The sequence below is a fragment of the Arachis hypogaea genome, chromosome 10, assembly GCF_003086295.3.
Source record: "Arachis hypogaea cultivar Tifrunner chromosome 10, arahy.Tifrunner.gnm2.J5K5, whole genome shotgun sequence".
NCBI classification, from domain to species: Eukaryota; Viridiplantae; Streptophyta; class Magnoliopsida; order Fabales; family Fabaceae; genus Arachis; species Arachis hypogaea.
In genome coordinates, this window is record NC_092045.1 from 72,579,662 (window position 1) to 72,606,873 (window position 27,212).

General features: G+C 32.0%; 1 protein-coding gene and 1 non-coding gene across 2 annotated transcripts; both read left to right on the top strand.

The window, feature by feature from the left end:
* Window positions 1-8,449: 8,449 nt before the first annotated feature.
* LOC112718534 (small nucleolar RNA R71) lies at window positions 8,450-8,557 on the top strand. Its single transcript, XR_003160870.1, has one exon. It is a non-coding gene; the product is annotated as a small nucleolar RNA R71 (small nucleolar RNA).
* Window positions 8,558-18,678: 10,121 nt separating this feature from the next.
* On the top strand, window positions 18,679-20,998 carry LOC112718260 (uncharacterized). The gene is made up of 8 exons (XM_072204196.1): window positions 18,679-18,703; window positions 18,799-18,883; window positions 18,987-19,119; window positions 19,241-19,398; window positions 20,158-20,281; window positions 20,385-20,567; window positions 20,670-20,735; window positions 20,849-20,998. Exons 1-8 carry the CDS (start codon window positions 18,679-18,681, stop codon window positions 20,996-20,998), a joined length of 924 nt encoding a protein of 307 aa, XP_072060297.1.
* Window positions 20,999-27,212: the final 6,214 nt, after the last annotated feature.

A 27,212-nucleotide genomic window follows, 5' to 3' on the forward strand; every position in this document is an offset into this window, starting at 1 on the left:
TGTTGACTTGCTGAGTCAACATTTTGTTCTGAGCCAATATGGCATTCAGAGCATGATAAATCCCATTTGTAGGGTTTATCTTGTATTGATTTTAGGGGATTTTATAACCTTTTATCCACATTTATCCATTGAAATAGCATGGTTTTATAACTTCTCCTTTAATTGTGCTTAAGAGTGAAAACATGCTTTTTAGGTCTTAAAATAGTTAAATTTAATTCACCTTGATTCCATTAGATGCCTTGATATGTTTGTTAAGTGATTTAAGGTTTAGGAGGCAAAGATTGGATTAAGGGAATGAAGAAAGAAGCATGAAAAGTTGGAGAACTCATGAAGAAATGAAAGAACCGGAAAGCTGTCAAGCCAACCTCTTCGCACTTAAATGATCATAACTTGAGCTACAGAGGTCCAAATGATGCGGTTCCAGTTGGGTTGGAAAGCTAACATCCGGGGCTTCGAAACGATATAAGATTTGCCATAGTTGCATCGCGCATAGAGGCACGCACGCGCACGGTACGAGGACGCGCCGATGGTGGCACATGACCCACTTAATGCAACACGTGGCCAGCGATTTTAGAAGCCTTGTGGGCCCAATCCAACTCATTTCTGATGCTATTTAAGCCAAGGATTGAAGAGGAATCAACATACTTGTCATCATTAGTCATAGTTTAGTTTTAGAAGTAGTTAGAGTTAGAGAGAGAAGCTCTCTCTTCTCTTTAGAATTAGGATTAGGAATTAGGGTTAGATTAGGATCTTATAGTTCTAGGTTTAATTCAAGTCTCCTTCTACTTCTACCTTCAATTGATGATTGCTACACTTTGGTTCTTCTCTCTATCCCTATTCTCTTGTTGTAATTTCTCTTATTTTGTTTTTAGGTTTTGTAATTGAGATATTCTTGTTCTCTTTACTTTCTTTCAATAATGCAATTTGAGGTCATTCATGATAATTGTGATTTCCTTGATTGTTGTTGTTAATTATTTGTATTCAATTGTAGTTAGAATTCATTCTTGTTGTGATTTGCTATACTTTTCTTTTGTGCCTTCCAAGTGTTTGATTAAATGCTTGGAAGAATGTTAGACTAGAATTTCATGTTCTTGGTTTGAGAAGGTAACTTAGGATTTCTTGAGTCACTAGTGTCCAATTGATTGATAGTTGATAGCCATTAACTCTAGCCTTCATTAATCTAATTAGTGGGAAGCTAGGACTTATGGACTAGGATTGATATAACTCACTTGACTTTCCTTTGTTAATTGATTTAAGGATGACTAAGTGGGATTAATCCTTGCAACTACCATACTTGTGGCTAGTGATAATGATGAAGACCCTTGACAACCAAATCTTGCCAAGACCATTTTGTTAATAAAGTTTTCTTACCATTTACTATTCATATTTCTCATCTAAAACCCCAAAATAAACAAGTCCGTAACCAATAACAAGAACACTACCCTGCAAGTCCTTTGAGAGACGACCCGATGTTTAAATATTTCGGTTATTAATTTTAGGGGTTTGCACTTAGTGACAACCAAATTTTTGTATGAATGGATTTGTGTTGGTTTAGAAACTATACTTGCAACGAGATTTCAATTGTGAAATTCTAAACCGTCAAAAATCTAATCATCAAAATGGCGCCGTTGCTGGGGAATTGCAATGGTGTTATGTTATTGGTTATTGTATATATGTGAATATTGTGAATAGCTTGATTTTTTTTGGATTGCTTGCTAGTTAGGACTTTGTTTCATTATTTCTTAGTAGTTTTTGTTTTTATTTTCTCTTTTCACCATGAATTCTCATTTTGGCTATGAGTGTGATTACAACTATGTTGTAGGAAGTGGAGATTACAAAGAAGATGTGTATCAAGGATGGGACAATCAAAGGTGGGAGGAGCCATATGCATATGATCAATCTTCATGGCAACAATCTCCACCAATGCACTATGAAGAAGAGCCATTCTATGATGCATGTCAATCTAATGGCTATGGTGAATCTCCTTGTGACTTTCAAGAACTACCACCATATGCCTATGATCCATACCTTCAACATAACTCTCAACCATACTCACAAGCTCCTTCTTACCAACCACCTTCATATGACCCTAGCCCATATCCATCCTACCAACAACCATATGAGCCATATGAACCACACATAGAGCCACCACCACTCCAACACCAACATTTTCAAGAGCCACCCCCTCCATATTATTACTAAGATGAACCACCTCCAATAAATGAAAATTTTCAACCACAAGATGAATACTACTTTCCACCACAACCTCTCATGGAAGAATACTCATATCCATTGATCCAAGAGCCACATGATCCTAATCATATTATCCAAGAGGAACAAGAGTCAAGGGATCATCTCAAGGAAACATTGGATCAATTTCAAGCAACCATGGAGTGTGTTGTGCAACAAGTGGAAAGAATGGAAAATATTGAACCACCACAACTCTACCAAGAAGAACCACCTTCCTATTATGAACTCTTTTCCCAAAATGAGGAACCCTTCCACCCACCCCAACCTCTAATGGATGAAACCCTTGGTGTTCTTGTTCAAGGGCAAGAAGAGATGAAAAGGGATGTGCAAAATTTCATGGCCGCCTTGGATGCGGTAACAAGTCAATTAGCATCCCAATGCTTGAACACTCAAGAAACTCCCATGGCTACATGTGGAAAATTAAATGAAGAACATAGCATGAAGGAGAGATTGGAAATTCCGGTGGGAAATGAAGGAAGTTGCTTTGTATTGGAACAATTGGAGGAAGCTTTAATTGTTGAAGACAAGGAAGAAGTGGTAGAAGACTTAGGAGATGCGGAGCCTCCATGGGAACATAGAGTTGAAGAAAACCCCTCCAAGATGATTGAAATTGATGCTAGGGAGGAAAGTGCACACCTTCCAAGGCATATTTCATATGAAGACTTGAATGGGATAGAGAAAGAATTGAGTTCCCTGGGTGATGAAGATCAAGCATCAAGTCTTAGTGGTAAAGAATCCTTTGAGCATGAAAAACCTTCTCCAGTTGGATTTGAAAGCGTTGAGGAGGTAAATTTTTCTCACCCTCCCTATTATGATTTGAGTAAAGGAAAAGGTTTAGATAAAATTGTTGAACAAAGGATTGAGATCAAGAGATCTTGTGAAGAGGTGGAAGTCCCTAGAAATAGAAGAACGAGGGTTGGTTATGCTTTGTCAAGATCGTTGGAAGCATCTTTGCCTAGGTTGTCATCTACTCCTTCACTTGAGTGGGTAAAATTCATTTCTATTAGCTTTATTGTCCCACTTGAGTATGGCTTGCTTGAAACGGATGGTCAACTTAGGATGCTTTGTGGGATGAAGCGTAAGCGAAAGATGTTTCGTGGTTGGCGTTGCAAATCAAGGCTCATTTTGGTTGATACTTCAAAAGTTGAATACAAAGGTAGGAATAGTGCTCAAATGGATAGGTCTAGGAGGTTTGTTGGGCACTTCATAGAGAATTCATCTTGTTCACCACCCGGATGGACCAATAATGATGATCAACTTCAAGACGGGTGTGAAGATAAAGTGTGGGATCCCGGATTAGAAAAAGAGGACTAACTTTGGGAGCCCCAAGCTTGTAAAGAACTTCATCAACACTTGGCTCAATCCATGAAGAATCTTGGAGCACAATGGAGAACCAAGCATTGGTGGGAATTCCAAGATGAGTACAAGCATAAGCCACCTTGATGAGGAGCTCCCCATAAGTCCAACTTAAGGACAATAAACAAAAGTGCTAGGTGGGAGACACCCCACCATGGTAAAATCCTTTCATTTTTTTCTTTCTTTTGTACATATTGGTAGAACTAGTTTAATTTCATGTTTAGATTAGTTGGTTGAGTTTAATTCGTATTTTTTCATGTTAAATAAGGTTTTAGGGTGTTTTGGTAGTTGTTTGGAGGTTTGGAATGCTTGGATTGGTGCAAAAACATAGCAAAAATTTTTGAAAAAAAACAGAGCACCATCCACGCGTACGCACACTGCGTGCGTACGCGTGCATCAAGCGTTTTGGACCATCCACGCGGGCGCGCCATGCACGCGTACGTGTGGATTGAGAAGTTCCACCTTCCATACCTTGACCCGAGAGTTAGGCCTGCACTGTGCGAAAATTGTGCCTCTGGCACAAACACCACTTGTGCGCACGCGCACATGATGCGTACGCGCCACTCTCGAAATAAGCCATCGACGCGCGCGCGCTATGCGTGCGTACGCGTGGATGTCCTTTCTTCCATCTATTTCTCTTCTTCTCCTCTTTCCATTTCTTTCCTTCTCCTTTCTTCTTCCCTTCTTCTACCCCTCATTCAACACTTCCAAACACCATGGATAACCATTTATTTTAGTTAGTTAATTAGTTAGTTAGTTAGTTTGTTAGATAGCTTTAGTTTAGTTTTCATTTTATTTTCTCCATTTTCATTATAAGTGTTGGCTTATTGATCTTGTTTACTACACATTGTTGCCTCTTATTGCCTAAATGCTATTTTAGCATGAATGTTTTTCGATAATCTTTGTTGGACTATTTAATTGAGGTTATATTTTACTACTTGGTTTTGAATTTTTCATGCTTACCTTTTAAAAATACCAAGTGATGAGAATTGCATTTGAACTTGTAACTCTTTTGAATTGCATGTTGTAGCTAGCCATCATGTGATTTGAATCTTTTTCCTCGATTAGGCAACCTCTTGATGGATGATGTTGTGCATTTATCTTAATGCATTGTGTTTCATGATCATATGCATCCATATACTTTAGCTTGAATGCTTTCATGCTTCTTTAATGCTTGTCCTACCTTACAAGTTTACTTAGAGTATCTCAAGCACACTAGGATAAGTGAAGTGCATGCTTCTTTTGTGACATACCTTTTTATGCTAATGTGTGTTCTAAACCGCGTAATTTAGAATTCACACACCTAATATTTCTTAATGTCACACTAATTCACTCACTCAATCCTAGTGATTTACCTCACTCCAACAAAGTATGCTTCCTTGCTTTTATATCTTCTCATCTTATGGTGTTATATTTTTGTTTTTCATAAACAATGCACCACAAGCAAACATGGAAGCAAGACTGAGAACACACAGCAACTCGGAGAGTCGCCGTACCCCCTTACTCATCTTTGAGTGCACCGAGGACGGTGCAAACTTTTAAGTGTGGGGAGGTCATCCGACCGGTCGACGATTTTGGGTGACAAAATTCTAATCCCAACACTTTTGCATTTCATTTTAAGATTTTAGGATTTTTACTTGCATTTTCTTAATTTTGCATATGTATACACAATAAGCTTATCAAAATAATGAAATTTTTCAAGGATTTCTATCTATAGGGCACCAATTGATTTGAGTGAAAACTTTTTATTAAACTTGCTTGAATTATATATCTTGAGGATCATGTTTTTGAGCTAAGAACACAAGCAAGTGAGATTTGAGCCTAATGGTGTGGTTACATCTTATAACCACTTATTTTCCTTCTTGTGTGCATTATTCTCTTTCTATGATTGTAATCTTTGATTTATTTGATCCTTTATATCCATTATTTTGTGTATTTATGCATTTATATGATTGAGGCCATCATTTCATTTAACTCACTTACCCAATTAGCCTTACCTTTTATATTCCTTTGTTAGCCAATTTGAGCCTATGATTAACCCACTTCGTTCTTATTTTAGCACATTACAAGGCTAAAGCGAAAAACAATACAAGTCCTTAATTTGGATCTTTGATTAGCTTAGGCTAGTGTGTGTGAGTATCATTCAAGTGTGGGAATCTTAGAACATTGGGTGAATAAAAAGGTAGTTTTGTATTTTTATTGAAATTATTGGGAATTGGGTACATGCTCATGTATTGATCAAATGTAAAACCTTATGCATTGAAGTTCTTGTATATAGAAAGAAAAAATGAGAAAAACAAAAGAAAAAGAAAAGAAAAAAAAACAATATGGGAAAGAAAAAAAATATAGAAAAAGAAAGAAAAAGAAGAAAAAGAAGGAAATAAAAACGGAATAAAATGCCCCAAAGCAAAGTGTAGCTCAATAAAATCAATGCATAAATGTTGTGAAATGAAAAGGGATGCATGAGTATGTGAAAAAGTGAAAAATGGGTAGTTAGGTTAGAACTTAATTGTATAGGATGTCATAGGTTAGGTGGGAAGTTTAAGTTTATCAAAGATTCAAATTTCAAGCTCACTTAACCATATATGCATCATACCTTGACCCTAGCCCCATTACAACCTAAAGAAAAGACCTCATGATAGATGTATGCATGCATGAAATATATGTTGATTGTTAGAAGAAGAACAAATCTTGGAAAGCATGATTAGGGGAGAATTGAGTGAATCAACCCTAAACACTTGAGCGGATAGAGTGCAAACACTACCGGTGAGGGTTTGATGCTCAATTACATGTTTCCACCTATGATCATCTCTTCTCATGCAAGTTTGTAAAAATATTTAATAACTCAATTCAATTTTGGATTAGACTTGCTAGTCCTTAGCCCTAGTGCATATATGCTTCTTGGGAATTGATTTATTTTGACCAAGCAATTGCATTCATTTAGATAGTTGCATATAGGTAGATTGCATTTAGTTAGTTTCCATTGAATAAACACCATACCCTTACTTCATTCTTGGTTTAAGCATGAGGACATGCTTGGTTTAAGTGTGGGGAGGTTGATAAACCCCATTTGTAGGGTTTATCTTGTATTGATTTTAGGGGATTTTATAACCTTTTACCCACATTTATCCATTGAAATAGCATGGTTTTATAACTTCTCCTTTAATTGTGCTTAAGAGTGAAAACATGCTTTTTAGGTCTTAAAATAGTTAAATTTAATTCACCTTGATTCCATTAGATGCCTTGATATGTTTGTTAAGTGATTTAAGGTTTAGGAGGCAAAGATTGGATCAAGGGAATGAAGAAAGAAGCATGAAAAGTTGGAGAACTCATGAAGAAATGAAAGAACCAGAAAGCTGTCAAGCCGACCTCTTCACACTTAAACGACCATAACTTGAGCTACAGAGGTCCAAATGATGCGGTTCCAGTTGGTTTAGAAAGCTAACATCCGGGGCTTCGAAACGATATAAGATTTGCCATAGTTGCTACACGTATGGTGGCGCGCACGCGCATAGTACGCGCACACGCCGTTGCTGCCACCTGGTTCACTTAAAGCAAAACGTGGCCAGCGATTTTAGAAGCCTTGTGGGCCCAATCCAACTCATTTCTGATGCTATTTAAGCCAAGGATTGAAGGGGGAATGAACATACTTTCATGCTTTACATGTTAGTTACCATTAGTTTAGTTTAGTTTTAGAAGTAGTTTCTAGAGAGAGAAGCTCTCACTTCTCTCTAGGATTAGAATTAGGATTAGGTTTAGTTCTTAGATCTAGATTTTAATTCATCTTCTTCTACTTCTATCTTCTCAATTCCTTATTGTTACATTCATTCTTCTTCCATTCTTTTATTGTAATTTCCTTTATGTTGTTCTTATACTTTGTTGTAGATCTACTATTGTTCCTTCCATTTTCTTTCAATTCAATAAGAGGTAATTCATAACAATTGTTCTTCTTTGCTTTTCTATTATTGATCTCTTGCCTTTGTAGTTAGATCTCTCTTTAATTCTTGCAATTTATATTGTTTACTTTTATTGCCTTTTATGTGTTTGTTGAAATGCCTCTTCTAGATATAGTATAGATTTTGTTCCTCTTGGCCTAGGTAAAGTAATTAGTGACACTTGAGTTATCTAATTCCTTTGTTGATTGATAATTGGAGAGATTGCTAATTGGTTTGGAGTGCACTAAAGCTAGTCTTTCCTTGGGAGTTGGCTAGGACTTGTGGCTCAAGTCAATTCATCCACTTGACTTTCCTTTATTTAGTAAGGGTTAACTAAGTGGTTGCAATGAACAATTCTCATCACAATTGAGAAGGATAACTAGGATAGGACTTCTAATTTTCATACCTTGCCAAGAGCCTTTTATAGTTGTTAGTTTATTTTCATTGCCATTTACTTTCATGCCTCTTATCCAAAACCCCAAAACAACTCAAACCAATAACAAGACACTTTATTGTAATTCCTAGGGAGAATGACCCGAGGTTTAAATACTTCGGTTATTAATTTTAGGGGTTTGTACTAGTGACAAACAATCTTTTGTATGAAAGGATTTTTGATTGGTTTGGAAACTATACTTGCAACGAGAATTCATTTATGAAATTCTATACTGTCAAAAATCTAATCATCAGAGCATCAATTTCAATAACTCCCTTCCTTTGAGGCGTCCCATTACTCACAGAATTCCTCTCAGAAGTGTATATGAACTGGTTATTTGTAACCATGTCAATGAGTTCTTGAGCTTCTGCAGGCATTTTCTTTAGGTGAATGGATCCACCTGCAGAATGGTCCAGTGACATCTTAGAGAACTCAGATAGACCATAATAAATATATCTAGAATAGTCCACTCTGAAAGCATGTTAGAAGGACACCTTTTGGTCATCTGCTTGTATCTTTCCCAAGCTTCATAGAGGGATTTACCATCTTTTTGTTTGAAAGTCTGAACATCCACTCTAAGCTTGCTTAACTTTTGAGGAGGAAAGAACTTAGCCAAGAAGGCCGCGACCAGCTTATCCCATGAGTCCAGGCTATCTTTAGGCTGTGAGTCCAACCATGTTCTAGCTTTGTCTCTTACAGCAAAAGGGAAAAGCATGAGCCTGTAGACTTCAGGATCTACTCCATTAGTCTTAACAGTCTCACAGATCTGCAAGAACTCAGTTAAAAACTGGTAAGGATCTTCTGATGGAAGTCCATGGAACTTGCAATTCTATTGCATTAGAGCAACCAGTTAAGGTTTCAGCTCAAAATTGTTTGCTCTAATGGTAGGGATTGAGATGCTTCTTCCATCAAACTTGGAAGTAGGTGTAGTATAATCACCAAGCATCCTCCTTGTATTATTATTTTCGGCTTCCATCTCCTCTTCCTTTTCAAAAATTTCTGTAAGGTTGTCTCTGGATTGTTGTATTTTAGCTTCTCTTAGTTTCCTCTTCAGAGTCATTTCAGGTTCAGGATCTGCTTCAACAAGAATGTTCTTCTCCTTGCTCCTGCTCATATGAAAAAGAAGGGAATAGAAAATAATAATAGGGATCCTCTTTACCACAGTAGAGAGATACCTTTATGTTAGTTGAAGAAGAAAGGAATAGAAGAAGGAAAAGGTAAGAATCCAAACACAAGGGTGAAGATAGAGTTTGAATTCTTGAGATGAAAAGAAGTGTGAGTAAATAAATAAATAAATAAATAAATAGAATAAGATGAGGGAGAGAGAATTTCGAAAATAAATTTTGAAAAAGAGTTAGTGATTTTCGAAAATTAAGAGAGAAAAAATAATTAAAATTAAAATTTAAAATAATTAATTAATTTAAAAAAAAGAATTTTAAAAAGGAGGGAGAAATTTTTGAAAATTAGAGTGGGAAAAGTAGTTAGGTGGTTTTGAAAAAGATAAGAAACAAACAAAAAGTCAATTAGTTAGTTGAAAAAGATTTAAAAATTAATTTTAAAAAAGATAAGAAGTTAGAAAAGATATTTTGAAATCAAATTTTTGAAAAAGATATTATTTGAAAAGATATGATTAAAAAGATATTTTGAAAAATATTTTATTTTTTAAATTAAAATTGATTACTTGACTAACAAGAAACTAAAAGATATGATTCTAGAATTTAAAGATTGAACCTTTCTTAACAAGAAAGTAACAACTTCAAATTTTTGAATCAATCACATTAATTGTTAGCAAAGTTTTGAAAACTTGAAATAAAATTAAGAAGAGAATTTTTAAAAAATGTTTTCAAATTTTCGAAAATCATAAGAAAAATGAAAAAGATTTGACTTTTGAAAAAGTTTTTGAAAAGATAAGATTTTTAAAATTGAAAATTTGACTTGACTTATAAAAAACAACTAATTTTAAAATTTTTTTGACTAAGTCAACTCAAATTTTCGAAATTTTGAGAGAAATAAGGAAAATATATTTTTTTATTTTTGAATTTTTAATGATGAGAGAGAAAAACAACGAAAATGACTCAGTATGAAAATTATGAATCAAAACACATGATGCATGCAAGAACACTATAAATGTCAAGATGAACACCAAGAACATTTTGAATGTCAAGATGAACATCAAGACTTATTTTTGAAAGATTTTCAAGAAAAGAAAACATGCAAGGCACTATGGATTAAAAAATGCATATGAGAAACAACAAAAAGCACAAAACAAGAAAATATCAAGATCAAACAAGAAGACTTACCAAGAACAACTTGAAGATCATGAAGAACACATGCATGAATTTTTGAAAAATGTAAAAATTTTTAAAACATGCAATTGACACCAAACTTAAAACATGACACAGGACTAAAACAAGAATCATAAAATATTTTTGGTTTTTATGATTTTATGATTTTTTTGTATTTTCTTTTATTTTTTTTTTGAAAAACATATAGGAAAAAGGAAGTAATGAATTCAAAGTCCTCAATCAAAATTCCAGGAATCATACCAGGTTAGTCTAAAGCTTGATGGCCAGCCAAGCTTCAGCGTACCATTTTAAAACTCTAGAATTCATTTTTAAAAACTCTGAAGGATTTTTTCGAAAACAGAGGGAGAGAATTTTTTGAAAGATTTTTGAAAAATTTTTTGATAATAAATGAAAAAAAATTACCTAATCTGAGCAACAAGATGAACCGTCAGTTGTCCAAACTCGAACAATCCCCGGCAACGGCGCCAAAAACTTGGTGCATGAAATTGTGATCTCTAATAATGGCATTCAACTTGGTATGCGCATCTACTAACTCAGCACTTTCTTTACAACTTTGCACAACTAACCAGCAAGTGCACTGGGTCGTCCAAGTAATAAACCTTACGTGAGTAAGGGTCGATCCCATGGAGATTGTTGGTATGAAGCAAGCTATGGTCATCTTGTAAATCTCAGTTAGGCGGATAATAAATGGTTATGTAGTTTTCGAATAATAACAATAAATAAACAGAAAATAAAGATAGAAATACTTATGTAAATCATTGGTGAGAATTTCAGATAAGTGTATGGAGATGCTTTGTCCTTGTTGGATCTCTGCTTTCCTACTGCCTTCCTTCAATCCTTCTTACTCCTTTCCATGGTGGTGCACGAAATTGTGATCATCCATTGATTCTCTTGCGTTTGTCATCACGCCTAACAATCGTGAGTTTGAAAGTCGTCACAGTCATTCAATCCCTGAATCCTACTCGGAATACCACAGACAAGGTTTAGACTTTCCGGATTCTCATGAATGCCGCCATCAATTCTAGCTTATACCACGAAGATTCTGATTAAGGAATCCAAGAAATATGCGCCCGGTCTAAGGTAGAACGGAAGTGGTTGTCAGTCACGCGTTCATAGGTGAGAATGATGATGAGTGTCACGAATCATCACATTCGTCATGTTAAAATGCAACGAGTATCTTAGAATAGGAATAAACTGAATTGAATAGAAAATAGTAGTAGTTGCATTAAAACTCGAGGTACAGCAGAGCTCCACACCCTTAATCTATGGTGTGTAGAAACTCCACCGTTGAAAATACATAAGTGATCAAGGTTCAGACATGGCCGAATGGCCAGCCCCCAAAGTCTAAGAACCAAACGTCCAAAGATGGATCTAAGATAAAAGACGAAAACCAAGATGTCTCATACAATAATAATATGTCCTATTTATACTAGACTAGCTACTAGGGTTTATAGAAGTAAGTAATTGATGTAGAAATCCACTTCCGGGGCCCACTTGGTGTGTGCTTGGACTGAGCTTGAGCTTTACACGTGCAGAGGCTTCTTTTGGAGTTGAACGCCAAGTTGTAACGTGTTTTTGGCGTTCAACTCTGGTTCATGACGTGTTTCTGGCATTTGACTCTAGAATGCAGCATGGAACTGGCGTTGAGCGCCAGTTTGCATCGTCTAATCTCGAATAAAGTATGAACTATTATATATTGCTGAAAAGCTCTGGATGTCGACTTAACGCCGTTGAGAGCGTGCCATTTGGAGTTCTGTAGCTCCAGAAAATCTATTTCAAGTGCAGGGAGGTCAGATTCTAACAACATCAGCAGTCCTTTGTCAGCCCTCTATCAGAGTTTTGCTTAGGTCCCTTAATTTCAGCCAGAAAATACCTGAAATAACAAAAAAAATACACAAAATCATAGTAAAGTCCAGAAATGTGAATTTAGCATAAAAACTAATGAAAATGTCCCTAAAAATAGCTAGATCCTACTAAAAACTACCTAATAACAATGCCAAAAAGCGTATAAATTATCCGCTCATCAGTCTTAAAGGTTAAATTTTGAATCACTTCTTTGTAAGTCTTAAACTCTACCAATATTTATAATAATGTATATATATATATATATATATATATATATATATATAAGTACATCAGTATTAAAAACAATACATAAAAATCTTATCATAAAAAATTGAACATTATTTTTTAAGAAGCAGATTATTATAAACCAAGCAAAGAAATATACATGACAACATTTTTGTTCTTAAAAACACATGCAACTTCAACCTGATCTTTTATTTTTTATAAATTTTTTAATCTATATTGAGAGATACAAATTTATTTCCCAAAATTAATAGATACATTTAAATGCTAGATTATTAATATTTATTTTCTATTATGATGTTCTTATTAGATAAAATATATAACACAGAGATAAAATTATTCTACTCGTCTAATCTTTATCTAAAAAGGAAGAAAGGCAGGAAGATTTATCTCCTTCCATATAATGAATACTTAATATAAGTATTTGGAATCATTTTATTAATGTAAGTATCTAATATTCTTGTTCATGTAGCTTTAGATGCAGCTAATGTAGGGGATTCTCGAACACCTTAGCAGTAATGATACTTAAAATAAGGGATTTTCAAATGGAACTCTTTTTTATTTTTAAAATAGAATCATTCTCATCATTTCTGCCAAAATAGCCATCAACTTGGCATCACAAGCTTTCCCAATAATTTCCAATATATTTGAAAATATTGCATTTCAAATAAAAAGAGAAAGAAGCAGAGAATATAAGGATAAACCAGAAGATAAGAAAATATTAATGTCATTTTAGATTTTTCTATCACTAATCTAACATTTTTAATATTATTGAAGTCAATGTACTGAAATTCCTAAATTCAACAAATACAACATTTTTAATCCATAATCTTATCTATCCAATACTAAATGTTACTAAATGTTATAAACAACCAACAATAACATATCATATCTTGCTACATGCTACATAGATAAATCAATGAACTAGACCACCAAAAGTATAGTGTTTGATCAATGTCAATCTAGCCCCTTGCACTGCATTTTAATGTAATGATGACTAGGAGAAAACACCCCACCTAGGAATGATAACTTTAGATTTAGATGGTTGTTCAATTATTACATAAATTTATGCAACAGCTACTACCTTTTCACAAATCTCCAACTTATCAAACTTTGAGTACACTCTGTTTATACAAGAAAGTTGCTTTTCTAAAATGCATTTCTATAAATTTAGATTTGGCACAGGTTGAAGGAGAATCACACTCCAGCAAGCATGAATAGAACTCTTATTGAAAGATTTGGCTTAAATAAAACTAAAATAACATCAAAAAGCATGAACACCACCAAAATCAGCAATACTTTAAATATAGAATTTAACGTTTGAACAGCAGCTTACATCTATTCAGTTCCTCATAAGTTAGTCACCTGCAAACAGCAATCCAAATAAGCATCAAGTTGGAAAATATTTAATATGAAACAAAACAGGAATGGAGAGACCATAATAATGGAGAAATAAATATAAAAATAAATACCAAATATTTGGAAAAACAAATAATTAAAAATTTTGGAGAACCAAGTAGGGAAACAAGAGCCCTGAAAGAGAAACAAGACAATGGAATTTAGAAGTTCAGTAACAGTAATAGAAAAAATATCTAGTTCTTGTGAGCTCGATTGCGAGAGAGAAGATGCGTAAGAGAAAATGGAGAAGGACCAAAGTAGGAGGAGCGATGGCGGCAATAGAGAGAAGGAGCAACAGCGGCACGGTAGCAGCGGAACAACGGCGGCGTGAACGTGAGGAGCAACAGCCATACGACAGCAATAGAGTGTGACGGCGGCGCAACCGCAACGGAGTACGGTTGAAAATGGTGTAAATTTAGGGTAAAACGAGGATTGGTGATGAAACGGGGAATTTGGGGGAATTGTGTTTCTGAACTTTGGACGCGGGAAGTGGACGCAGGTATATGTGTTTTTAGTGATAAAAATCGACGGCATATTTGTCGATTTCAATTTAAAAAAAAGCAACACCGGAAGCTTCTATTTCATACATTAAATCTACACTATTTATTTGATTTTAGAAAGCGGTCTAGACCGTTTAAATTTATCGACAGTAATCGTTGTTGATATTTTAAATAATAAAATAGATGCCATGTTCGTCGATTTTAAAATAAAAGTATTTTTTATCCCTAGTTCGTTGAAAATGTGACGATAATAGGGTGAAGGTTAATGCATCATAAAAATATCGACGACCTGGCTGTCAATTTTAATATTTTATTTTTAATTATTTTTTGATAATATCGACAACTAGCTGTCAAAAAATATCGACGACAGAAATAACCATTTAATTTTTGTGTTGGAAAAAACGCTTTTTCTTATAGTGAAATAAATCCATATACAATTAAACTAGATTAATAATATATCAATCATTTATGAATATGTATTAAAACCATAATAAAATTTTATATATACCTTTAATTGTCTTACATTATTAACCTTTCCTTTTTTCTTTTTTATCATTGCATTTAGCATCTTTAAGATTTTTTGTCTCTAACTTCATTTGTCCATGCTACCCTTGAATTCATCAATAGCAATGTACAGACATTAGAAGACACATCTATTCTATTATATAAAAATCGAATGTCTGCACTTAATGATGAAGCTGACGTGGCATGCTTTAGAGAGTGTTTCCCGATTTAATTTATTTGATTTGATTTGATTATATATTTAAATATTATAATTAATATAATTTAGATAATTTATTATCATTTATATTACTTAATTAATTATACTACATTAATTATAATTCGTTCTATTAGTGAATTAATCTTCTTATTTATAAAGTCTAAAGTAAAATAAAAGTTTAAAATAAAATAAATAAATTGTTATTTATTCTAATTAAATTTGTTTATCCACTACATATCAATTAACATTAATTTATAATACATTAATTTATAATCCTTTGACTTAAAAAAAAATGAAAGCCCAGCGGCCGGTTTGGACCGGACCGGTATACATTCGGTTTGCCTAATGCGATGTCGTTTCGGGGGGGAGGAATAACGCGTTAGTGCGTTACTGATTGTTGGTCTCCCTCTTCTCTTTTCTTACTTTCAGTCATTTCTTCATTCAAAGAAAACAAAAAGGAAAAATCCTAGCTAGCCTCCACCGCCGCCGAACGGAGTGACCGGTTGCCGCCGTCCGTGGCTGTCCGAGGAGTCTTTCTTTGTACTGTCGGTGTTTTCCAAGTCAGATCCCCTATTTGATGTCTTCTTCATCACTCGGCGCCCATCCTCCATCGGATTCTTCCTGCTGCTCGTGGTCGTCTTGTCGCCGTCGTCTCGGCGTCATTATCTCGAAGGTCAGTGACTTTGGTGTGCACCTGTTCTTCGATTTTCATTTTATTCTCTGAATCTCTGTTCTGAAATCAACAATTTATTGAATGATTATTATAGGGTTTTGTGTTTTGTTGAAATCTTTGAACGATTATTTGATTTATGAGTTCTGGCTCTGTTGTACTGATGCTGCTTTGTGTGTTTTGTGTTTTGTGTTTTAGATTACACGGAACAAAAAAAACCAATTACTTGGAACACTTGCACACAAACATGCCCAGTCCTAACAGTAGCTTCCTAATGAATCCTTGGTTGGGTCCTTCCCCTGTTCTCAGAACCTTGGCTGTAATCATGGTAAGTCTCTAAACTATTTAATTAATGTATGTAATTTAAAACCCTAATCTCAAATTGCATGCGACCCATATGTAATTAATTTTATCATACAATTGATCCTATTTTTGATACGTCTTTTCACATAATTTTTTTTGTTTTTTCTAAATCTTATATATTTTTTATTTGTCTTATGTTGCAATATTTTTTTTGGAGTCAATAAAAATCAATTCCTCAGATTTTAAATTATAGAAAATATGATACTATCCTCTCAACACAATCTTTGGTCATATATGGAAGGTACTGATAACAAACCTTTTGGAAATTATATCAGATTAGGAAACAAAATATTGGTGCTATATATCAAATTTAATTCTCATAACGCCTTTAGTCTGTACCTCTTGAAATTAAAATAGCCTATGATTCTAAATTTTCTACATCAAATACAAATTAATTTAATAAAAAATGAGAATACGTAGGAGTACAGACAGAACTTGAAAAAGATATTTGAAGAGGCAAAAAAATTTAATAAAAAAATATATTAGTATTTATATTAAAATAAAATTTATAAATATAATTATTTTATTTTTAAATTTATTATTAATATGTAGGAATACATATGGTTAAGATTAACAAAAAAAATAAATGTAAGTTTGATTAAAAAAAAATTTGTTTAGGTTAATAAGCCAAATTAATTTTAAATAAAAAATTAATTTTAAAAAAGTTCATTTTTACATTACTAATATATTTTTTTCAGAATTTTCTACTTAATATAATTTAAAAAATTCATTTTTACATTACTTATTCAGTTTTAGTATATTAAGTAGAAAATTTATTTTTACATTACTAATGTATGTAAATATGGTGATTTCCTCTTCAGCATATATTGCTTCTTATTTTGATTTTTCAGAATTAAACTCCAGTTTGCCATGTAAATGGAACACAGTAAATGTTGGCCGTTGATTTCTAACCTAATTTTGAATTTTATTTTATTTATTAATTTATTAATTTATTGATTTTATTGATATGATTCAGATTCTTTAATCCTGAATAGTCTAAACACTTTCCCTTTTTTTTAGCTGGATTTTGATAGGGACTTAAAGATTCTTGCAATCCTTACCAATACTGGGGCTGAACAGTGCTGTGACTCTCTATAAATTTGGCATAGGTGATCACCACATTTGTTCTTTATCTACACTGAAATTCAATTTATTTGAGTAATTTTGTAGTGGCAGGTAGCAATGGCAGCTAGGTGAGTTCATGTGCCATGTGGATTGTTTCACAATAAGTTTTTTTTTATCTTTCACTAAATATGAGGTCTTTGATTTTTAGGTATGATCTCATCAAGTGTATCAATGCTGGTCCAGCGCATAAGGTGTGGAAGCTCAAAGTACGTGTCATTAGACTTTGGACCGTTTCTCAATTTGCAAGATCTGGGATGAAGGCACCTATTGAGATGGTTGTCCTTAATGAAGAGGTAAAATTTTCTCTTTTTATTTCAGATTTATTTTGGTAATGACTGAGCAATAAACCTTATTTTTCTATGACTCTATAAAATTAATGCATTTAGGGAGATACAATTCAATGCACTGTAAAAGACATATTTGTTCCTATCTTCAAGGGCTTACTCGCTGAGGGCAACGTGTATGTGGTCACTAATTTTGGAGTTGCTTTGAATACCATCAAGTTCAAGCCTACTAGACACGAATTTAGGATCCCTTTCAAGAGGGACACGATTGTGCGTCCGGTACAAGATTCTTCAGTTCCATTGAACGGATTTAATTTTGTTCCGTTCAAAACAATTCAATCAGAGTCTAAAGAAGATGGTTATTTAGTTGGTAAGTACTTTGTTAGATTAATCTATGATGCATGTGTTGTTTAATTCTTTAAAGTCTAATTTTTTAATCCTATATATTGTTTTGCACCATTTGCTGTCTTTTTTTATCATGAGCATATAATGGACAGATATGGATTCAATTGATGGTTGTTGCTATTCCTCTCAAGTCTCAACTATTGTAGATTCATATAATATTAATCTAAAATTTGTTTCATTGAGATATTATATTAAGGAAGAATTTTTTTATTATTCCCTTCCTGTAACAAATATTCCCTTGCTGTAATTTTATATTAAGAAATAATATAATTTCTAACTCAGTTAAATATTGTTTCATTTGAATTTTGTTTAATAAAAATATTTATATAATCTTGTGTATTATCTTTATAATGTCCTATAATTTTGTTTCTTCAGGAACTTCGATTTCTAGGCCCTAACTATTTATTAACAGTTTTTTATATTTTTATTTTTAAGAGAATTTAAGGGATCTGATTTCAACATGAATAAAATGCGTTGATTCCAAAGAGAAAAATTTGGGCATATAGAGTTTTGTTAATCAATAGATTGGTGCCTTTATTTTGTAGATGTGATAGGTCAGCTTGCTTCTAAGGGTAACTTGGTCGAATTCACACGGGACGGGAAGCCGTCAAGTTATATCACCATAGAACTTGATGATCTTGAGTAATGCTTAATATCTTTTTGATACTGGCTTTTGTTTTAAAATCTTATTTTGGAATTTTGTGTCTCTCTTTAATCTACAAGAGTTGCTATTTCTTATAGGGGTAGACAGAAATTAAGGGTAACGTTGTGGCAGTCTTTTACTTTTGAATTGCTCAAATATCTAGAGGAACACCCGTCTCTTACCTATGTGGTTATTCTCCAAATGGGCAAGATGAAATTTTATAGTGGTTTGTTTATTTGTTTATTTTACTGGTATTTGAATGCATGTTTTCTGTCATCATATGCTTATGGTATTTTCTTTGTTTTGTTATGTCTTTTGTAGGGGTCATGGGTGTATCTAACACAAACTACAATTCGAAACTGTTTATCAAAGTTGAGTTTCCAGCTGCCAAGGATTTCTTTGCGAGGTATAGTGTATAGATCAGTATTGTGGTCAGCAGATTATTTATACAATGCTTTTGATTATTAAACTATTGACAAATTTCATAATTTCTGATTTAAAAATGCAAGGGTGAACAAATTGGATCCTGTTGATGGACAAGGCATAATGCCGCTGGTCTGTGGTCAACCTGTTTCAGATGAGGAGAATTTTTTGCGTCTGTCAGTCTACAAAACAATTGCAGAGATAAAGGAGCATAATCAGGTAAAATTCTTTCTTTATTGGTCTTCCTTTTTTTATTGTATTTTTTTATTGTATTAGTTCCAATGTTTGTTGGATCATAATCTCAATTGTTGTGTTGTACCCTCCTATCCATCGATTTTAGGATGCTGTATTTGTTACAGCCGGGACGATTAAAGAAGTTGAGACTAAATTTGGTTGGTGGTACAAAGGATGTAAGAAGTGTCGTCGTGGCTTGAGGGAACTTGATAAAAAATATTTCTGTCCCAATTGCATTAGAGACTACGGGTTCTATGAGCCAAGGTATGACTCACGATACTTCTTTAAGATTCACACATTATATACTCTTTGTCCTCGAAGATAATGGTGTAATCTATGCATTTGTATTATTTGCTCAGACACTATTAAATTATTATTATTCTAATAGGTATTTTTATAACATTTTTTATGAATTATATATAATAAGGATTATTTTAAACTATTCTCGCTTGTGGGATGGAGACTCTTGGATAATTCCCCTTTCTGAGTTTTCAGATCGAATATGGAATCTTATGTGTTGTTTTTGAGTTTGATGTGAAGTTTCACACTGTTCATTATTCTTATTTTTTTCTTGATTACATGTTGTAAAATTCTACTTGATTAGTAATTTTTTTAATAAAAAGGCACTGCTCATAATTTTTGCTTTTGTTATGGCCAGTCGGTGATAATTGTGTGAATGTGGGGTTGGAGATTTAAATTAACTATTATTGAAATCACATTGCAAAGTTACTTATGTGGCTTGCTATTTTTGTGTTTTTGGATTCTGATTCACAAAGGAAATATAAAAAAATTTATTGGCTACTGGATTATTTAGCTTTGATTTGTTCACGGGGTCACTTTCTTTTAGATTTTTTTAATTCCATTTGATACGTTTTATTCTTTCTTGTGGGATGGAGACTCTTTGGTAAGCCATTAAAAAATTATTTGCATCCAATTCAGTAATAGCATAGTATAGACACTGATTATTGGTAAGATTTATGTAGTGTGTTGTTCTTGGACTGTATATTTTTTGGTGAATAATAGGTACATCATCCACATAAGGGTGATAGACCACACCGATGCTGCCTCTTTTGTTTTGTTCGATGGAGAAACTGCAAAGTTTCTTGGAGTTTCTGCTAAGGACCTTAGGCAGTCTTGTGTGACTAAGGTTTGATGTCATATTCATTTTTTTTGTGTTAATAGTCTGGACTATACCTTAATTTTTATTACTTATGAGAGCATGAATGAAGTTTTTTTTCCTAACTGTGAAGGGTGTTGAGAAAAATTCCTGTCCCGAAGAGATTAATAAGCTTAGGGATATTAAGTTCATCTTCAAAGTGCAACTCAAGATGAGAAATCTGAACTCTTATGAACCATATGTGATTCATGTGCTGAGAATGACTAATGAGAATTCTCTGGTTTCTGCCTTCCTGGATAAATACAATCCTGACACTGTAATCCCCTCTGTCTAATAACTTTTTCTTTTGTTTCTGTATTAGAAAAACAGAGCAACCATATTTTGATGATGTCTTTTTATTGAATCAATTGTTTTGTAGGGCCTTTTGTCCCATGAAAATTCTGAACTATTGAGTTTGTCTACTGGTCCATACAACACTTCTAAGGTTTGTGTCAAATGATTTCCAATTTAAATTGTTACAGTGATGTTATTAATTTTTACATAGTAACTAAAATATTATTATTCTTATATTTATTGGTACATGATGGCATATCCCAGACTTGTGAGAGTGAGCCAACTCCATCACCTGCAGTTGATGAGAAACATAATTCTAAGATTCTCGGAGCTAAGAAACATATTGAAGAGATTGGAGAGGAGTCAGTTTCATCCAAATCTAAGAAAGGGAAGTGGGTTGTGGTGGAGGACTAAATCAACACGCCTCTACACAGTTCGATTTAAAATATAGGAGAATAATTTATTTAAACTATTATTTGAATGAACTATGGTTGTTTGAGAGTTATTAGGATCTACAATATATGAGTAGTTTATTTTTCAAAGTTTTTGTGTTGACATTAATTTATCTCTTATAACTTGATACAAGAGTTGTTTCGTATATTTGTTTATTTAATCCAAGATTTTGAGTGTGTTTTCTTTTAATAAATAGTTATTATATTTAGTATTTGAATAATTATATAAAAAAATGAAAGCCCGTTGAAGAAATAAGTGTAATATTGGTGGTGGTGATAATATGTTGGCAATTGCAAGGAGAGTTGAGTGAGATTCAACTATGCACAGCATGTTTGGTCTTGGAATATCTTGAACCTTGCATTGGAATCCCCTCTCTCACATAGATATGATTACTACTTTGAGAACTTGGGAATAAATCATGCATTATTGAAATTATTTGTTCATTCAGCATCATTATTATTATCATTATCATATACTTCTTCAGTTTTAAAATAGGTATGGCTTTTATTTTAATTTAAAATGCATATTTTAATTTTTTAATGAATCTAAAAAGTTAAAATTAAAACAACAATTATTTTAAAATAAACAGAATCTATTCAATGAACAGAAATAAAAACTTTTTTTAATCAATTTTTTCGTTTATCACAATAAGTGTAGAGAATCTGATCAATCACAAGTAGCCTCTTTATAAATTAGAATGAATAGAGAAAACAAAAGAAAATAAAAAGGGAATTAGAATAAATAAAGAAAACAGAAAGGGAATTAGAATAAATAAACAAAACAAAAGAAAACAAGAACACGTTAGCTGGTCTCCCTCCTCTCTTTTGTTACTTTTATAAATTAGAATAGATAAATAAAACAAAAGAAAACAAAAAGGGAATAACACTTACTGCATGCTGGTCTCCCTCCTCTCTTTTGTTACCTTTATTCATTCTTTCATTCAAAGATAACAAGAAGAGAAAACCCTAGCTAGCCTCCACCGCCGCCGAACGGAGTGACCGGTTGCCGCCGTCCGTGGCTGTCCGAAGAGTTTCTCTTTGTACTGTCGGTGTTTTTCCAAGTCAGATCCCCTATTTGATGTCTTCTTCATCACTCGGCGCCCATCCTCCGTCGGATTCTTCCTGCTGCTCGCAGTCGTCTTGTCGCCGTCGTCTCGGCGTCATTATCTCGAAGGTCAGTGGCTTTGGTGTGCACCTATTCTTCGATTTTCATTTTATTCTCTGGATCTCTGTTCTAAAATCAACAAATTATTTAATGATTATAGGGTTTTGTTTTGTTGAAATTGTTGAATGATTATTTTATTTTGGGGTTCTGGATCTGTTGTACTGCTGCTGCTTTGTGTTTTTGTGAAATTTGTAGATTATTATTTGATTATTCAGCTCACCGTTGTATGTTTTGTGTTTTAGATTATAGAGAAAAAAAAACCAATAACTTGAAACACTTGCACACAAACATGCCCAGTCCTAACAACAGCTTTCCGATGGATCCTTTCTTGGGTCCTTTCCCTGTTCTCAGAACCTTGGTTGTAACCATGGTAAGTCTCTGAACTAATTTATTAATATATGTAATTTAAAACCTAATCCCAAATTGCATGCGACCCATATATAATTAAATTTATCATACAATTGATCCCTCTTTTAATACTTCTTTTCACGTAATTTTTTTTATTTTGTCTAAATCTTATATATTATTTTTTTATTTGTCTTATGTTGCAATATTTTTTTGGAATCAATAAAAATCAATACCTCAAATTTTAATTAAAGAAAATATGATACTATGTTATAAAATTATTTTTTCTAATAATTTAAGCTCATAAAAAAGGCATATGTTTTGGATAAAATTATCTTAAATTTGCTACGTATGATACATGGTTTAGAAAACAACAATAAAATGATGAGATTTTTTTCGAAATAAAATAATACAATATCTTTCTTCTGATATATATATTATGTGTATTACTGTACACGTATATATTATTGATTTTTCTGATACATATATTATGGGTATTATTATATATATATATATATATATATATATATATATATATATATATATTTTCTTAAAGGAAGACATGAATTCAGCTGTTATTTTCATATCTTTTTTTACTCAATTTACTTTTAATTGACAGTATTTATGATATAGAATAAGAGCTGTATTTTCAATTCAAATCTTTTTTTTATTTTTTAAATTATCAAGACAGATTTTTTCTTCTTTTGGATTATGGAAGAAATATGATTTTGGATGCAGTCTAATTTTAAAATGATTTACCCAAAAAATATACCTCTTCTTAGTTGCTATAAAAGCCTAGAAAGTATGGTCTTATACTGTTATCACACATACTTGCTATAATTTATGGCTTGCTCTTATTTTTTTATCTAGAGAAAAAATGGATAGACAATATGATTTGTTAGAGATGATTGCACCGCCAAAAGAGAGCTGGAAGATTCATGTCAGAGTAATCAGACTCTGGTTTTTATCAAAATTCAAAAACCTCAGATCCAGTAGCTCTATTGAAATGGTGTTGATGGATAAGCAGGTACTTCTAATTTATTTATCCACACAATTATTTCTCTGTTTTTATACACATAGTCCCACATTTGTATATTTCTCACTTTCATAATTATTACAATTTCAATCTCAACAGTTTTATGGTTTTGTTGTGACCATTCAATTAAAAACTGAACAAAAATAAAACCCAATTGTATATTTCCTTGCAAGAAAAGCAAGAAAATTTTTTATAAAAGAATATTTTACAGTAAAAAAAGATTTAAATTTTAACTCTGTTAAATATTGTTTCATTTAAATTTTGTTTCATAAGAAAATTTATATAATTTTAATTATTATCCTTATAATGTCCTATAACAATTAAATAATGCTTTAAAAATTAATGTGTCTTATTTTGGTTTAAATTCTGCATTAAAGAATTTTATTAAGGAAATATAATTTTATAAGCCAAAATAATTTATCAATATGATTGTATTACATAATATGTTTATATTTAGTGTATTTCATTTGAATTGGCTGATGCGTCATTTTTTGTTATAGGTATAGGACTAAAAAAAATTGTATTATTTAATAAAAATTTTCTTCAATTTGTTATTGGCTCTGTTTTGTTTTATTTAATTATCTATGTTTTTTGGTACATGCTAATGACATTGAAAGTACTTTCTTTTTATTTTGATACAAGTCAAACATGACTCTAATATATAATTAGATAATTATGGGTATTGTTAGCGTATAATATATATATTATTTTAGATGTTTTTTTATTAGAATTTATTGAATACTTTTAGAATACAGATTTTTTGACTATATGATTATATCTGCTATGTCTGTAATTGACTAAAAGAACAAGAAAGTAATTGACTAATTGACCTGTATATCAAACAATAGTCATTGGCGTTCAGCGACCTTACTCCTCAAGTTATTATTATTTGGATGGGGATCAATCATCGTATTTTAAAGAAGATACAATAATTTAAGCTTCTTGGTGGTGTTTTTTTTTAAATGTTTAACATGGATTCCAAAATATCAGTACACTTAACACTTTTTTTTCTTCCAATTTTATAATTTAGTATTAACTCGAAGGATAGCGATTTTACTAACTTCTAATTAATAGAGTCACTTATTTATTATATGCTATTTTCAACTTATTCTCAATGAAAATTTTTTTATGAAAAATAAAATAATCAAATAAAAATTTTTCGTTATCAATTTTAAGAATGATAAAATTTCAATATTCAATTATATTCTCATATAGCATTATTTTAACATTCTAATACTGAACTATTAATTTTATTAAAGGTGACTTATGTTTAATTGTCTTGATTTTTAATAAAATTAATTAAATAAATTATATAATTTTGTGAAATTATTCCAATTATATTATTACTTAAATTTTTTTTCTCTCTGTTGATAAAAACTCTCTTCTTTCTCCTGGTAACACACAGTTAGATGATGTGGGAGAGTTGCTGTCGTTGTCTCTACTTTGACAACAGTGACCCTTCACTCTCCCTTCTCCCCCCCCTTAAGATCGAGATTTAGAGAAAAATTTTGATTCATGAAGTTGTTTAGAGATCAGAAAAATATTCAGAAATAGGAGTGGTTCACGAAGAAGATGGCACAAGTTTTAAGCAATCATGACATGGGACCGATATATATTAATCATATTCTAGGCCATAACTATTTATTAACAGTATTTTATATTTTTATTTTTAATATATATGAAGCAACTTTATCTTCAATATGATAAAGTCATGTCACAATGAGATCTCCATCTTGCTTGCGACTTACATGTATCAGAAAAATTAATCTTTGCCTTCTATTTTGTTGTATTTTATTTCATGAATTTTTTAGGTAATTTAGTATATGTCCTCATTAAGAGTCAATTTAAATGAAAAGAATTCAATCCAAATATCAAGTCTTTCAATAAGTGTGACTAGCACGCATATATATATATATATATAGAAAAGAACAAAATCTAGGTGCAAAATATAAAACTAACTCTTCCTTTTGTAAAAAATGTACACCAGGGAAAAGAAAAAGATTCAAAAGGTTTCACTGTCGGCCATGAGGAACTATAATGGAAAAGAGAATCATTTAAATTGAGAATGGAGGGATGGATATTTGGCCAATAAAAAGGGAGTTTTGAGAGACTTTTAGCAAACTTTCTAAAATGTTCTAATTAGATATACAGTTAAAATTAAATATTCTAATTATTCTCAATATATAGTTGAATATATGTTTAAAATATAACGATAGCATATATTAAAGTATTAAATATTTGAATCCATTACGTGTATATTCTTCCTTTGGTTGCATATAAATCTGTTATTAATGTTTAATACTTAATATTCTAGATTTAAATCATATTTTTAATTTATTCAGTTATAAATATTGAAAGAAAATTTTTATATAAATTTTGTTTGTTTATTTAGTTGGAGCTTATTGGTACTGGGTGTAGAAAGTGAATAATAAAATTTTTTTCTTTTTGAAAAAATAGGGAACAACTATGCATGCTTCTGTAGGTGAGGATCTGATATCTGTGTTTGAGTCATTGATATCGGAAGGAACTGTGTATGTTTTTACATACTTTGGAGTTAACAACAACTGTGAGTTGTATTGCACAACATCGCATCAATTTCGGTTATTTTTTCAAGATAGAACTACTGTCTTACCCTCTTTCTGTGATGCAATACCGTTATATGGTATTAAGTTGGTCCCTTTTAGGAAAATTATGGGATACTCTCCTCATCATCCTTTTTTGGTTGGTAAGTGTATAATTTATGGCAAGTACACAAGTTGATTTTTTTTTAATTATGACAAAATATCACTAAAAGGTGTGATTTGGGCACATTTTTCTGTTTGATATTTATTTAAGACGTTGCTGGAGTTATGGCCGGCGTAGAGGGTGAGAGGAAATACATGAACGATGGCAAATTTATTAACATGATGGTCATTTATATTGAGAATGACGGGGCGTTTTTTCCAACAATCCTTACTCACCACTTAATATATTTAAATAAATAATCTTTTATTTTCTAAATAATTTGCATTTCTATACAGTTTACAGCTTAATATTGTTGTTCTTGGAGAGATGGTGGACCGGATCAAGGATTTTCTAGCATCGAGCGATCAACAACTGCCAATAGTTATTCTTCAATTTGCAAGAGTAAAAAATGCTGGAGGTACGTGAGTATTTGATTACTATCAAATGATTATATTCTTATTGTAACTATTTCTACTAATTATTGAGATGCAAAATGGGTGGCTCATGAAAGGTTATCAATAGAAGGAAGGTTATGCCATCAATATTTTCATATAGTAAAAACAGTTGAGATACGTAGAGATTTTTTTAAATATCATTGGAAATTCTCTTTTTTGTTTTTAATTTCTAAAATTTAATTGGTTGAAGTGATACAAACTATTATTATATAAAATTGGATAAATGAGGTATCAGCAGTTTTTTTTTCTTCATTGATTGTAAATCCTATGTTGAATTACTCGAGAATTAATTAATCAATATATAATTTTAAACTATATTTCTGTTACTATATAATACTTTTTATTATTTTATATTTGTATTAAATATTTTTTTTATATGTCATTGCTAAAATAAAAAGTTTTAATAATTAATTAGGTTCACGGTAGGTTATAGTTATTTTTTTAAATCTAA

What these genes read in the sequence shown, in the direction of transcription:
- LOC112718260 (XM_072204196.1), top strand. Translation starts at nt 18,679, where the DNA reads ATGGGCAAGATGAAATTTTATAGTG. An exon ending in CAAGATGAAATTTTATAGTG is followed by an intron (nt 18,704 to 18,798) that starts GTTTGTTTATTT and finishes TGTCTTTTGTAG; the next exon opens with GGGTCATGGGTGTATCTAAC. An exon ending in GTCCATACAACACTTCTAAG is followed by an intron (nt 20,736 to 20,848) that starts GTTTGTGTCAAA and finishes GGCATATCCCAG; the next exon opens with ACTTGTGAGAGTGAGCCAAC.